General features: G+C 41.4%; 1 protein-coding gene across 1 annotated transcript in view; it reads right to left on the bottom strand.

The window, feature by feature from the left end:
* Positions 1 to 12,734, bottom strand: part of ADCYAP1R1 (ADCYAP receptor type I) — a gene marked incomplete at both ends in the record, with an annotated part of 65,381 nt that overhangs the window by 19,435 nt on the left and 33,212 nt on the right. Inside the window, 6 exons of the mRNA XM_081345630.1 lie at positions 95 to 248; positions 3,392 to 3,524; positions 4,871 to 4,968; positions 7,968 to 8,092; positions 10,065 to 10,103; positions 10,430 to 10,465. Coding sequence (XP_081201756.1) covers positions 95 to 248; positions 3,392 to 3,524; positions 4,871 to 4,968; positions 7,968 to 8,092; positions 10,065 to 10,103; positions 10,430 to 10,465 — 585 coding nt within the window. The remainder of the gene's footprint in view (positions 1 to 94; positions 249 to 3,391; positions 3,525 to 4,870; positions 4,969 to 7,967; positions 8,093 to 10,064; positions 10,104 to 10,429; positions 10,466 to 12,734) is intronic.

Genomic DNA, 12,734 nt, shown 5'->3' with positions numbered 1-12,734 from the left:
AACATCTGCAAGGAAACCACCAAGCTCAGAGAGCAACAAAGACACTACAATTCAACCCTGGGCTAACATGTCCTCTTCTGAAGAAAGCACTTACCCCAGCCAATGATGGTGTACCAGTAGAAATATCTCCTCTCTGGAAAGAAGGTTTCCACAAGTAACGTAAAGAGGTACAGCCCCTCAATGAAAAGCCAGAAATAGTTGGACATCACACAGTAGTGGAAGAAGACCATCACCGCCTTGCATTCCACCTGTGGAGGACAACCACCAGTTTAGGCCATTTTAGCTTTTCCTTCAGATGAAAAATTGCCACCTGCATCTGCTAGACCAGGGATCTCCATGACTGCTTGAGGAGTTCTGGGAGTCAAGTCCACAAGTCTTAAAGTTGCCAAATTTGGAGACCCCTGTGCAAGATTATCCTTCCTACCATTCCTTGTCAGAAGCTGTGCAAAATACTCATGATGAAACTTTCAAGCAATTGAACAGTTGGTAGATTGGGAAGTCTATCTATCTATCTATCTATCTATCTATCTATCTATCTATCTATCTATCTATCTATCTATCTATCTATCTATCTATCATCTATCTATCTATCCATCCATCCATCCATCTATTTACATCTCTCTCTCTATTATCTATTCATCTATCTACCTATTATCTATTAACTCTCTTGCTCTCTCTACTTACATCTCTCTCTCTATTATCTGTTAGCTCTTTCTCTCTCTCTACTTACATCTCTCTCTATTATCTCTCTATTATCTCTCTATCTCTATCTATCCATTATCTATCTATTAGCTCTACTTACATCTCTCTCATTTATTTATTTATTTATTTATTTATTTATTTATTTATTTATTTATTTATTTATTTATTTATTTATTTATTTATTTATTTATTTATTTATTTATTTATTTATTTATTTATTTATTTATTTATTTATTTATTTATTTATTTATTTATTTATTTATTTATTTATTTATTTATTTATTTATTTATTTATTTATGGAACTTATATGCCGCCCTATCTCCCGAAGGACTCAGGGCAGCTAACAACAATAAAAAACAACAATACAAAAATTAAAAAAGAATTAAATAACAGCCCCAAAATAAATTAACTACACAGTTAAAAATTAAAACATATTTAAAAACCCATCGTCAATCCAGGTCAGCCTGATGCAAGAGGAAAGTTTTGAGGTCGCGGCGAAAGGACCGGAGGTCCGGGGCCATCCGAAGCTCAAGGGGGAGTTGGTTCCAAAGGGCTGGTGCTCCCGCAGAGAAGGCCCTCCCCCTGGGGGTCGCCAGCCGACATTGTCCCCGGCAGCAGACGGTCCTGCAAATATCCCGGGCCTAAGCCATTTAGGGCTTTAAAGGTAAGTACCAGCACCTTAAACCTCGCCCGGAAGACAACTGGTAGCCAATGCAGTTCACGCAGGAGGGGTGTAATATGGGAGTATCGGGATGCTCCCATCACTACCCACGCAGCCGCATTGTGCACCAGCTGAAGTTTCCGGGTGGTCTTCAAGGGCAGCCCCATGTAGAGAGCATTGCAGTAATCTATCCGAGAGGTAACGAGTGCATGCGTGACCGTACGTAGGGCATCTCGGTTCAGATAGGGGCGCAACTGGCGCACCAGGCGAACCTGGGCAAATGCCCCCCTGGCCACGACTCCAATATAATCTTCAAAACTGAGTCGTGAGTCCAGGAGGACGCCCAAATTGCGTGCCCTATCAACAGGAGGCAACACCTCTCCTCCCATAACCAAAGATGGAACCTCTTGGACAAGTTGACATACCGGTACGTAGAGCCACTCAGTCTTGGCCGGGTTGAGCTGGAGCCTGTTCTTCCCCATCCAAATCCATACCGCTTCCAGGCAACGGGACATCACATCGAGGGCATCACTGGCTTGGTTCGGGGTGGAGATAAAGAGCTGGGTATCATCGGCATATTGATGATACCTCACCCCAAAACCACGGATGATCTCACCCAGCGGCTTCATGTTGAACAGGAGGGGCGAGAGTACCAACCCCTGAGGCACCCCACAACTAAGGGGCCTAGGGGTTGACCTCTGCCCTCCTGTCAACACCGTCTGCGAACGGCCCGAGAGGTAGGAGGAGTACCACTGTAAAACGGTGCCTCCCACTCCCAATCCCGCAAGACGTCGCAGCAAGATACCATGGTCGATGGTATCAAAAGCCGCTGAGAGATCTAAAAGGACCAGGACAGAGGAATAACCCCTGTCTCGGGCCCGCCAGAGATCATCCACCAGCGTGACCAATGCCGTCTCCGTGCTGTACCCGGGCCTGAAACCCGATTGGTATGGATCCAGATACTCAGTTTCCTCCAGGACCAAAGGGAGCTGCCGTGCCACCACGCTCTCAACAACCTTCGCAAGAGGTTGTTAACTATCATCTATCTATCTATATCTATCTATTTATCTATATATCTATTAGCTGTCTCTCTCTATATATATCTACTTACATCTCTTTATCTCTCTCTATTATCTATCTATTATCTTTCTATTTCTCTCTCTCTCTCTCTACTTACATCTCTCTTTTATCTATCTATCTATCTGTCTGTCTGTCTGTCTGTCTGTCTGTCTGTCTTAAATTTAGTAGCTGGAATAGTAGTGTAGAATGGGCCAGAACTCACATTTGTAGTTGATTGTTTGTTTGCCCCTGTATGAGGTGATCTACACTATGATTGGTTGCTGGGTGTAAAGGGGGAGTTTCCATTTTCCCCACCTTTTTTCTTATGTGTGTTCTTCTGCTGTTAATTTTACCTCAGGATATTCGTGTGTACCTGACTATCTTGTCTGCTGTAATTATAATTGTTAAATATATTTATTTATATAAAACTACAAGTTTGTGTCAGCGTTTCCGACTTTATTTGGACAGTGCTTTGCAATTCCTTGACACAAAACATAGCTTTGTTAAAGGGCCACAGTTTTCTACAGAGAAGGGTCCAAAATAGTCAGCATGGCTGCCGCAACCATATATATATATATATTTAATCCCATTTATATCCCACCCTTCTCCAAAGACTCAGGGCGGCTTACAATCTAAGAAGCACAAATCAATGTGCTTAGCAATAGCCTTCATTCTATGTATATGCCTGCTTATTAGGGCTTTTGCCCCCCCAAGCGGCATTATTACAAAGTCAGCTTATTGTCCCCAACAATCTGGGTCCTCATTTTACCTACCTCGGAAGGATGGAAGGCTGAGTCAACCTTGAGCCTGGTGGGACTCGAACCTGCACTAATTGCAGGCAGCTGGTGTAACTTAAGGAGGCACTAGCCCACTGCTCCACCAAGGCTCTTTAATAGATCTTTCCAACAGAGTTGACAAAAATTGAACGTAAGATTGTCTAGTGGACTTGGCCTCTTGGCATAATTTACCGTCGAGACATGACAGTGGTTGCTGTCTTGTTCAGCATACAGGATCCCGTCTTTAATGAAGACTGAAATGGCACGCAGAATGAACGAAACAAAAAGATTCATATGAATAAAATTCCGGGTGCAATGCAGTTTCCTAATAGGGAAGAAAAAGAAAAAGAAAAGGGATTTTAAGAAATGGGGAGGAAAGATCATGTCATGTTTGCAAAGCAGTCTCTGTATTGTCTTCCTATGTCTATGGGTAGACCACAATTGAGCCCAAAATTACTGTTGCTAAGCGAGATAGTTGTTAAGTGAGTATTCCCCCAATGGATGACCTTTCTTCCCAGAGTTGTTAAGTGAATGACTGCAGTTGTTAAGTTAGTAACACGGTTGTTAAGTGAATCTGGTTTCCCCAGTGACTTTGCTTGTCAGAAGGTCGCAAAAGGGGGTCACAGCAATGGTCATAAATATGAGCCAGTTGCTAAATGTCCAAATTTTCATCACGTGCCTGTACGGATGCTGCAACGGTTGTAAATGTGAAAAATGGTCCTAAGTCATTTTTTTAGTGCTGTTGTAACTTCGAAAGGTCACTAGTAAGTTGAGGGCTATCTGGACTTAATTGGCCTAATTTCTGTCAGATAACTGTTTCAAATCTAGATTGCCCTTGATCATTTATTTATGACACGTAGTCATAAATATCAATCATGTGAACATATAAAACACACTTTTCTCCTCCTTTTTTCCCCATGGCAACAACACAACACTGTGAAGTGGGTTGGGCTCAGAAAGAGGGACAGGACCAGAGTCAACCAGCTGGCTTTCATGGTTAAGGTGGGACTAGAATTCACTGACTCCTGATGATATGCCTCAAGTAGACAGCTGGCCTTCATACCTAAGGTGGAACTAGAACTCACTGTCTCAGGGTCATTGGCCCAATATCACCCAACTGGCTTTCATGCCTAAGACAGGACTAGAATTCACTAACTCCTGGTGATTGGCCCTAAGTCACTCAGTCAGCTTTCATGCCTAAAGTGGAACTAGAACTCCCTGTCTCCTGGTGATTGGCCCAAAGTCACCCAGCTGGCTTTCATGGCTAAGGCAAAACTAGAACTCACTGTTTCCTGGTGATTGGCCCAAAGTCACACACCTGGCTTTCATGGCTAAGGCAAAACTAGAACTCACTGTTTCCTGGTGATTGGCCCAAAGTCACACAGCTGGCTTTCATGGCTAAGGCGGCACTAGAATTCACTGTCTCCTGATGATAGGCCCCAAATACCTCAGCTAGTTTTCATACCTAAGATGGAACTAGAATTCCCTATCTCCTGATGATTGGCCCAAAGTCACTAGCTGGCTTTCATTGCTAAGGCAGGACTAGAACTCACCGTCTCCTGGTTTCTAGCCTGGTCCTTAACCACTAGACCACACTGGCTGCCACAACATGCCGGACCAGAGAACCTAATCCAATCAGATTAGCTTTGTCTCATGTTTGTGACAACTCACCTGAAACGGCACAAGATCACCATGGCGGTGGTAAGTGAAACGAGGGATGTACTGTAGCCGACAGTATACAAGGCCTTAACAGACAGGTAGTAGTAAGCCTGTGGAATAAAAGAACAAAGTTGGAGTTACTTTGAGGAAAGACTAAAAGCTCAATGACTTTTTCCCCTCTTTCTTTGTCTAAGAGTCCAAATTCACTCCTTTCACGGGTCCACAGGTAGTCCTCGACTTATGACCATTCATACAGCAGCCCAGGACCAACCCACATTCTGCATCAGTCTGCAACATGGTGAACCTGGATGGCATGGCTGCCTTGTTTAATGACAGCAATAACTTAAGGACAGTAAGTCCGGATTTGTGATCATAAGTCGAGGACTATTCGAGGATCTACAACCCTGAATGAAGCAGTTTGTACAAAGCACTGCATTCTGATGAAAGATTCCAGTCAAAGGATACAGTTAGTCCTCGACTTACGGCCGCAATTTAGGCCAACATTGCTAACCCTTAACATTTGTTAAGTGAGTTTTGCTCTATTTTACGACCTTTCTTGCCATAGTTGTGAAGTGAATCACTGCCACTGTTCAGTTACTCACACTGTTGTTAAGTGAATCTGGTTTCCCCATTGACTTTGCTTGTCAGAAGTTTACAAAAGGGGATCATATGACCCCAGGACACTGTACATGAACAAGAGTTCATTTAATGACCATTTGAAAATGTAAGGGCACTGAAAAAAGGAGACTTATAACCATTTTTCAGACTCATATGATTGTTGTAGCGTCCCCACAGTCACGAGATCAAAATTTGCATGGCAACTGACTCATATTTATGACAGTCACAGTATCCTGGGCTTGTGTGATCCTTTTTTGCGACCTTCTCACAAGCAAAGTCAACCGTGTTACTAACTTAATAGTTGCAGTGATTTACTTAACAACTATGGCAAGAAAAGTTGAAAAGGGGGGGGGGAGGCAGAAGTCACTTAACAGCTGTCTCACATAGCAGCAGAAATTTTGGGCTCAATTCAGTGGTGGTATTCAGCCAGTTTGCACCAGTTTGGCAGAACCGGTAGCTAATTTTTGGTTGCCCAGGCCTAGAATGGACTTCCGGAAGCGGCATCCACACAGAGAACCGGTTGTTCACCTATTTGAATCCCACCACTGGCTCAATTATGGTCGTAAATCGAGGACTACCTGTAACTCATAAACTCATCTGAATTAAGAAAATGCACACCTCCTGAATATTCAATTAGACATTAACTAAATCATGTTAAGAATATTATGGGATGAGATTAATTATTATGTAGAATATATATGGATAATCCACAACCCTTTTTTTTTAGTGACCGTATCGAAGTTACCATGGCACTGAGAAAAGTGACTTATGACCGTTTTTCACACTTACAACCTCTGAAGCCTCCCCAGGGTCATGGGATCAAAATTCACTTGGCAACTGACCCATAGGGGGTTGGACTAGATGACCTCCAAGGTCCCTTCCAACATCATCATCATCATCATCATCATCATCATCATCATCATCATCATCATCATCATCATCATTATTATTATTATTATTATTATTATTATTATTATTATTATTATTATTATTATTATTATTATTATTATTATTATTATTACGGTTGCAATGTCCTGGAGTAATGCAATCACTTTCTGACCAGCAGGAAGCCAGAATCGCTTAACGACATGTGACTAAGTTAACATTTGCGGTGATTCACATAAGAACTATAGCGAGAAAGGTCATAAAATGGGGTAATACTCACTTAACCGCTGTACTTCTTAATAAAAGAAATTTTGGGTTCAGTTGTGGCTGTATTTAGGCATATATAGGTATTAATCTAGTTTACCGGCTTGGATCCTGTTTGGACAGGAGAGGTCAAATTTTTTGTTGTGATTTACAAGTGGCACCCATGCCTTCAAACTGACATATTCTCATTGCCAGATAATAATAATTAATAAATAATAATAATAATAATAATAATAATAATAATAATAATAATAACAACAACAACAACAACAACAACAACAATTTGCCTGTAAGCAAAAACTGGTGGGATCATAAAATAGAGAAAGTCATAGCCTACATGGCCTGGGTCCGGGGTATTTGAGGGAACACCTGCTGCCGGCATCAAACGCCCTTCGCCCAGTGCGCTCCCACAGGGAGGGTCTGCTCAGGGTCCCGCCGGTAAGAGATTGCCGGCGGGTGACACCCAGGGATAGGGCCTTCTCAGTGGGGGCGCCTGCCCTCTGGAACCAGCTGCCGGTGGAGCTGAGGACTGCCCCCGACCTCTGTTCATTCCGCCGGGGCCTGAAGACCTGGCTTTTTGAGCTCTCGGGCCCAGGCTGAGGAGACATTTATTTTAATTGGGGTTTTTAATAGTACAGGGTTGATTTAATATTTTTTAAATTGGGTTTTAACTTTTGTATGGTTGATTTTTATAAATAATAGAAAATGATAAAAGTTAAACTGCTCCGGGACTTCAGAATTCAAACAGACAAGCACCTGCAATATAACACCCCGGACTTAACAATTGTCGATAAGAAAGACAAAAAAGTCTGGATAGTGGACGTGGCAGTGCCTGGAATAGACGAGAAAGAACTGGAGAAGATAACAAAATACAAAGACCTACAAATAGAAATAGAAAGACTGTGGCAAAGGCAAGGAAGGGTAGTAGTACCAATAGTAATAGGCGCCTTGGGTGCAATCCCAAAACAACTGGAGCACCACTTGAACACCCTCATCGGCATTGACAAATTCGCCATTAGTCAATTGCAAAAGGCGGCCTTACTAGGAACTGCTTCCATCCTGCGATGAGATCTGTAATGCCATCAAACATCCACATCTGCCTATCCCAGGTCCTTGGGAAGGACTCGATAGGTAGACAAAAATGCCAAATCCAGTCTGAACATCTGGCTGACTGTGCGATGATCAATAACAATAACAATAACAATAACAATAACAATAACAATAATAATAAAGTTGGAAGGGACCTTGGAGGTTATCTAGTCCAACTCCTTGCTCAGGCAGGAAACCCTATACCATTTCGGACAAATGGCTGTCCAGTCTCTTCTTAAAAACTTCATATTACCTGTCCGTTTTCTGTCATGGTGTCATTCTCATCAAATCCACAGGCATCGTAATAATGTGGGAATGGTTCAGACCAGCCTTCCGAGGTGCAGTTCCTGCTGACCAGCTTAAAATCTACCGATCCGTCTGTTGGGAAAAAGGATGAAATGCACCATTTTTAAAAAAAAACTTGGTAGAGTAGAGCAAGAGGCATTAGAGCAGGGATCTCCAAGTTTGGCAACTTTAAGATGGGTGGACTTCAACTCCCAGGATTCCCTGGGCAGCATGGCTAGCTGTGGAATTTTGGGAGTTGAAGTTCACCCATCAAAATCGCCAAGCTTGGAGACTCCTGTTTTAGAGAAAAAGACAGAAGGATTTCAAGAGAAAACAGGCATTTTATTTTAATTTTTTTTTGCTTGGCTTGGCTCTGGTGGCCTACACTGCAAGGTTGTTTGCAAGGTCCCATAGATGGATTTGACTTCAGTCGGATCGCTTGGTCAATGCAAGAAGTGCTGGGGAGAAAAGTTGATTCAACTTTTTGATTCCATGATCAAGATTTGGGGGACTGGCAACCTGTAGCACCCTGGGGTCATCTGATTGCTATTACTACTTCCCAGAAATATCAGGACGGAGAGTAGATGATAGACCAGAATTTTTCCTGCTTGGCACAACAACAGAGAAGCATACCAAAGAAGAGTTACATATAATGATACACATCAGCACAGCAGCGAGAATGTCGTTCGCCCAGAAATGAAAAAACAGTGAAATACGAGAGTGAAACGAGAGTGAAGTGATAAATAAAATTTGGGTGTGCGCAGAAATGGACAAGTTAACTCTGGAAATTAAAAATAAAGATCAGTCAGATTACTACAAAGTTTGGAATAAGTTTTACCTATGGTGGGAACAGAAAGGAAGGTCTCAACAGAAATATACAGGATGCTGATTTCACATATTATTAGAATAAGGTGGTTGATAAGACTGAATATTGTATAACTGTATATAAATGATATGTACATAAAGTGTATATATGTATATAAAACACAAAAATGATGTAAGACAAGAAGGAATGTCAGACCGTTAACACCTTGTCCAAAGTTTTAAATAATAAAATTTGCAATTAAAAAAAATCGCCAAGCTTGGAGACTCCTGTTTTAGAGAAAAAGACAGAAGGATTTCAAAACAAAACAGGCATTTTAATTTTTTGCTTGGCTTGGCTCTGGTGGCCTACACTGCAAGGTTGTTTGCAAGGTCCCATAGATGGATTTGACTTCAGTCGGATCGCTTGGTCAATGCAAGAAGCGCTGGGGGAAAAAGTTGATTCAACTTTTTGATTACATGATCAAGATTTGGGGGACTGGCAACCTGTAGCACCCTGGGGTCATGTGATTGCTATTACTACTTCCCAGTTGGCTTCAGACAAGCAAACTCAATGAGGGGAGCAGGATTCGCTTAGCGACCACAGATAATAAATTTGGATATGACCCACTTAACCCCAACGCTTAGCAAAGGATGTTCTAGTTTGAATTGCAGTCATATGTCAAGGACTATGCAAAACATGCCAAGTAATAGTTTGAGAAGCAAACAATTTAGTCTAGTGGTTAAATCACCAGGCTAGAAACTGGCTGATGATGAGTTTTAGTCCTGCCTTAGGCACAAAAGACAATTGGGTGACTTTGGGCCATTCACCAGGAGACTGTGAGTTCTGCCTTAGGCATGAAAACCCAACTGGACGACTTTGGGCCAGTCCTTCTCTCTCAGCCCACCTCACAAGGTTGTTGTTGTGGGAAAAAAATAGGGGGAGGAAGATGTATTGGGCACTTTCACAGCCTTGAGCAACTTACGGGCGGGATTAAAGAATCTAATAAATAAAATGAATTTAAGTATATAAAATTGGGCATGGCTCAGTTAACAATCACACAGCTTAGCAGTGGATGCTCTCAAGTGTGGTTGTAAATCAAGGATTATCTGTACCATGCAAAGTAACCATTTGAAAAGCAGACCCTCAACATTAGAAATAACCAGGGAAGCAATATCTAAAGTTCAGATAAAAAAAATCTTCTTTTCACCTCTGCTAAATCTTAGCAGGGCCAAGATGGAGTAAACTGTCTCCATTTCTTACCTAGAAGTTGCTCCGGATTGTCAAACATTTCAAGCTCTCCTACAAAAAAGTGAAGATAGATGTTGAAACCTGCTTTAGGACTGGTAGTCCTCAACTTACAAGTTCATTTAGTGATCATTCAAAGTTAGAACGACCTTTTGTGACCTTCTGACAAGCGAAGTCAATTGGGAAGCCAGATTCACTTAACAACCTTATTGTTAACTTAACCATGGCAGAGATTCACTTAACAACTGTGGCAAGAAACGTTGTACAAGGGAGAAAAATTCACTTGTTTAGAATGGAAATTTTGGACTCAGCTGTGCTCGTAAGTCGAGGACAATCTGTATGTTCCTTTCTCCTATCTAAATGGAGAACAGAAGTCTCACCTGGCTGTGCGTACGCCATGCTATTCACATCCCAGCCTGGTCAACATAGAAAAAGAAAAGAAGATTAAATAAGGTGGCTAGCCCTTACAACAAAAATGTATATTCTTTCATTATTATATCAGCACTTTTCATTTTTGTATGAAATGAAACTTTCATACTTATTGTATCTTTCTAAATTCCCCCTTTCTACAGTATTCAGGGCCTTAGTTGCATACAATCATAAGTACACACATTTGATAGGCTTCTGTCTTCTAGAAATGTACACTAGTAATCCTCGACTTACAACCATTCATTTAGCAAATGTTCAAAGTTACAACAGCATTGAAAAAAGTGACTTACGACCGGTCCTCAAACTTACAACCATCTTAGCTTGCCCGCCATCACAAGAGCAAAACTGGGATGCTTGGCAACTGGAGTGTATTTATCATAGTTACAGCATCTTGAGATAACATGATTTTCATTTGCGACCTGCCCAGCTGGCTTCTGTCAAGCAATGTCAATGGGGGAAGTTGGACTTGCTTAACGACCATGTGATTCACTTAAAAACCATAGTGAAAAATGGTCATAAGTCACTTTTTCCAGTGCCGTTGTAACTTTGAACGGTCACTAAATGACTTGTAGTGTTTATCAGCCATCCTTGTCTTCTACAGAAATTGCTTTCTCGGCAACTTCACATCACTCCTTATTTTATCTTATTCACAAGTGTTAAAACAGAGAATCACTGGGACAACTGAGAGGCTTGAAAGAACTGTGCCCATTCAAACCTTGAAGAAAGAAGTCTAAAGAGGATTGTAAGGCTCTTTATATATTGAAAAGGATAATACAGGCACAAAGGTCAAGTTGTGTTTGCCCTGATTCCAGAAATAATGCAAGCTATGAATTACAGCTGGTCTATACAGAACACGGAATGGAACAGAATGGAACAGAAGAGAAGAGAAGATAGAAATAAAAACAGAACAGAATAGAAAAATAGGAATAGACTAGACTAGAGTTGGATAGGATAGGATAGGATAGGATAGGATAGGATAGGATAGGATAGGATAGGATAGGATAGGATAGGATAGGATAGGATAGGGAGAAAAGAGGAGAGGAGAGGAGAGAATATAGAAATAAGAACAGAACAGAATAGAATATAGGATAGGATAGAATATAGAAGAGAAGAGAAGAGAAGAGAAGAGGAGAGGAGAGGAGAGGAGAGGAGAGGAGAGGAGAGGAGAGGAGAGGAGAAGAGAAGAGAAGAGAAGAGAAGAGAAGAGAAGAGAAGAGAAGAGAAGAGAAGAGAAGAGAAGAGAAGAGAAGAGAAGATAGAAATGAGAATAGAACAGAATAGAATATAGGATAGGATAGAAAAGAGAAGAGAAGAGAAGAGAAGAGAAGAGAAGAGAAGAGAAGAGAAGAGAAGAGAAGAGGAGAGGAGAGGAGAGGAGAGGAGAGGAGAGGAGAGGAGAGGAGAGGAGAGGAGAGGAGAGGAGAGGAGAGGAGAGGAGAGGAGAAGATAGAAATGAGAATAGAACAGAATAGAATATAGGATAGGATAGAAAAGAGAAGAGAAGAGAAGAGAAGAGAAGAGAAGAGAAGAGAAGAGAAGAGAAGAGAAGAGAAGAGAAGAGAAGAGAAGAGAAGAGAAGAGAAGAGAAGAGAAGAGAAGAGAAGATAGAAATAAGAATAGAACAAAATAGAATAGAATAAGGAAAACAGAATAGAACAAAACAGGATTGTAAGCGATCTTGGAGGTCTTCTACTCTAACCTGTTTTCACATGTGGCTTATGGGCATTTCAGAGGGATCCCTTAAACAAGAAAGCAAGAAGAAGATATTTTATCTCTTTATGCTGAGTTGAAGGGCACCATAGAAGAATTGAAGGAAATTCTCAGTTGAGCAGTTACAAACTGCTCAGTTGGCCTGTAATGCTTCCTTTTGCCACTAGATGGCCATCTAGATTCTTCCCAAATTTTGACCATCTCTGCAGAACAAACATACCCAAATATAACTGAGATTTATTTGAAATTCTAAATTCCCCCAAAATACTCAGATCCCCCAATTCTGCTATTTCTTCCTGGAAATGGACTCAGGTTGAAATCCAGCTTCTTCTCCAATCCCTAGTTAATTTTTACAGCCCCAAATTTTCTGAGCTTAACCCCTCCATCAGCAAGACTTTCCCTAAATCCCAAGCATTTTGGAGAGGCAATACTCTGGAACCTTATAAATAAACTCACCAATAAAAGACACCTATATAATGTTGAAAAGTTTTATGAAAGTTTCTGAAAAAGATGTTTCTCCTTGCCCGGCGTTGCAAAAGAGTTCTC

The sequence above is a fragment of the Vipera berus genome (genome assembly GCF_964194415.1).
Source record: "Vipera berus genome assembly, chromosome: Z".
NCBI lineage: Eukaryota > Metazoa > Chordata > Lepidosauria > Squamata > Viperidae > Vipera > Vipera berus.
The sequence above is the reverse complement of the archived record's forward strand: the minus strand, read 5'-3'. Positions and strand labels throughout refer to the sequence as shown.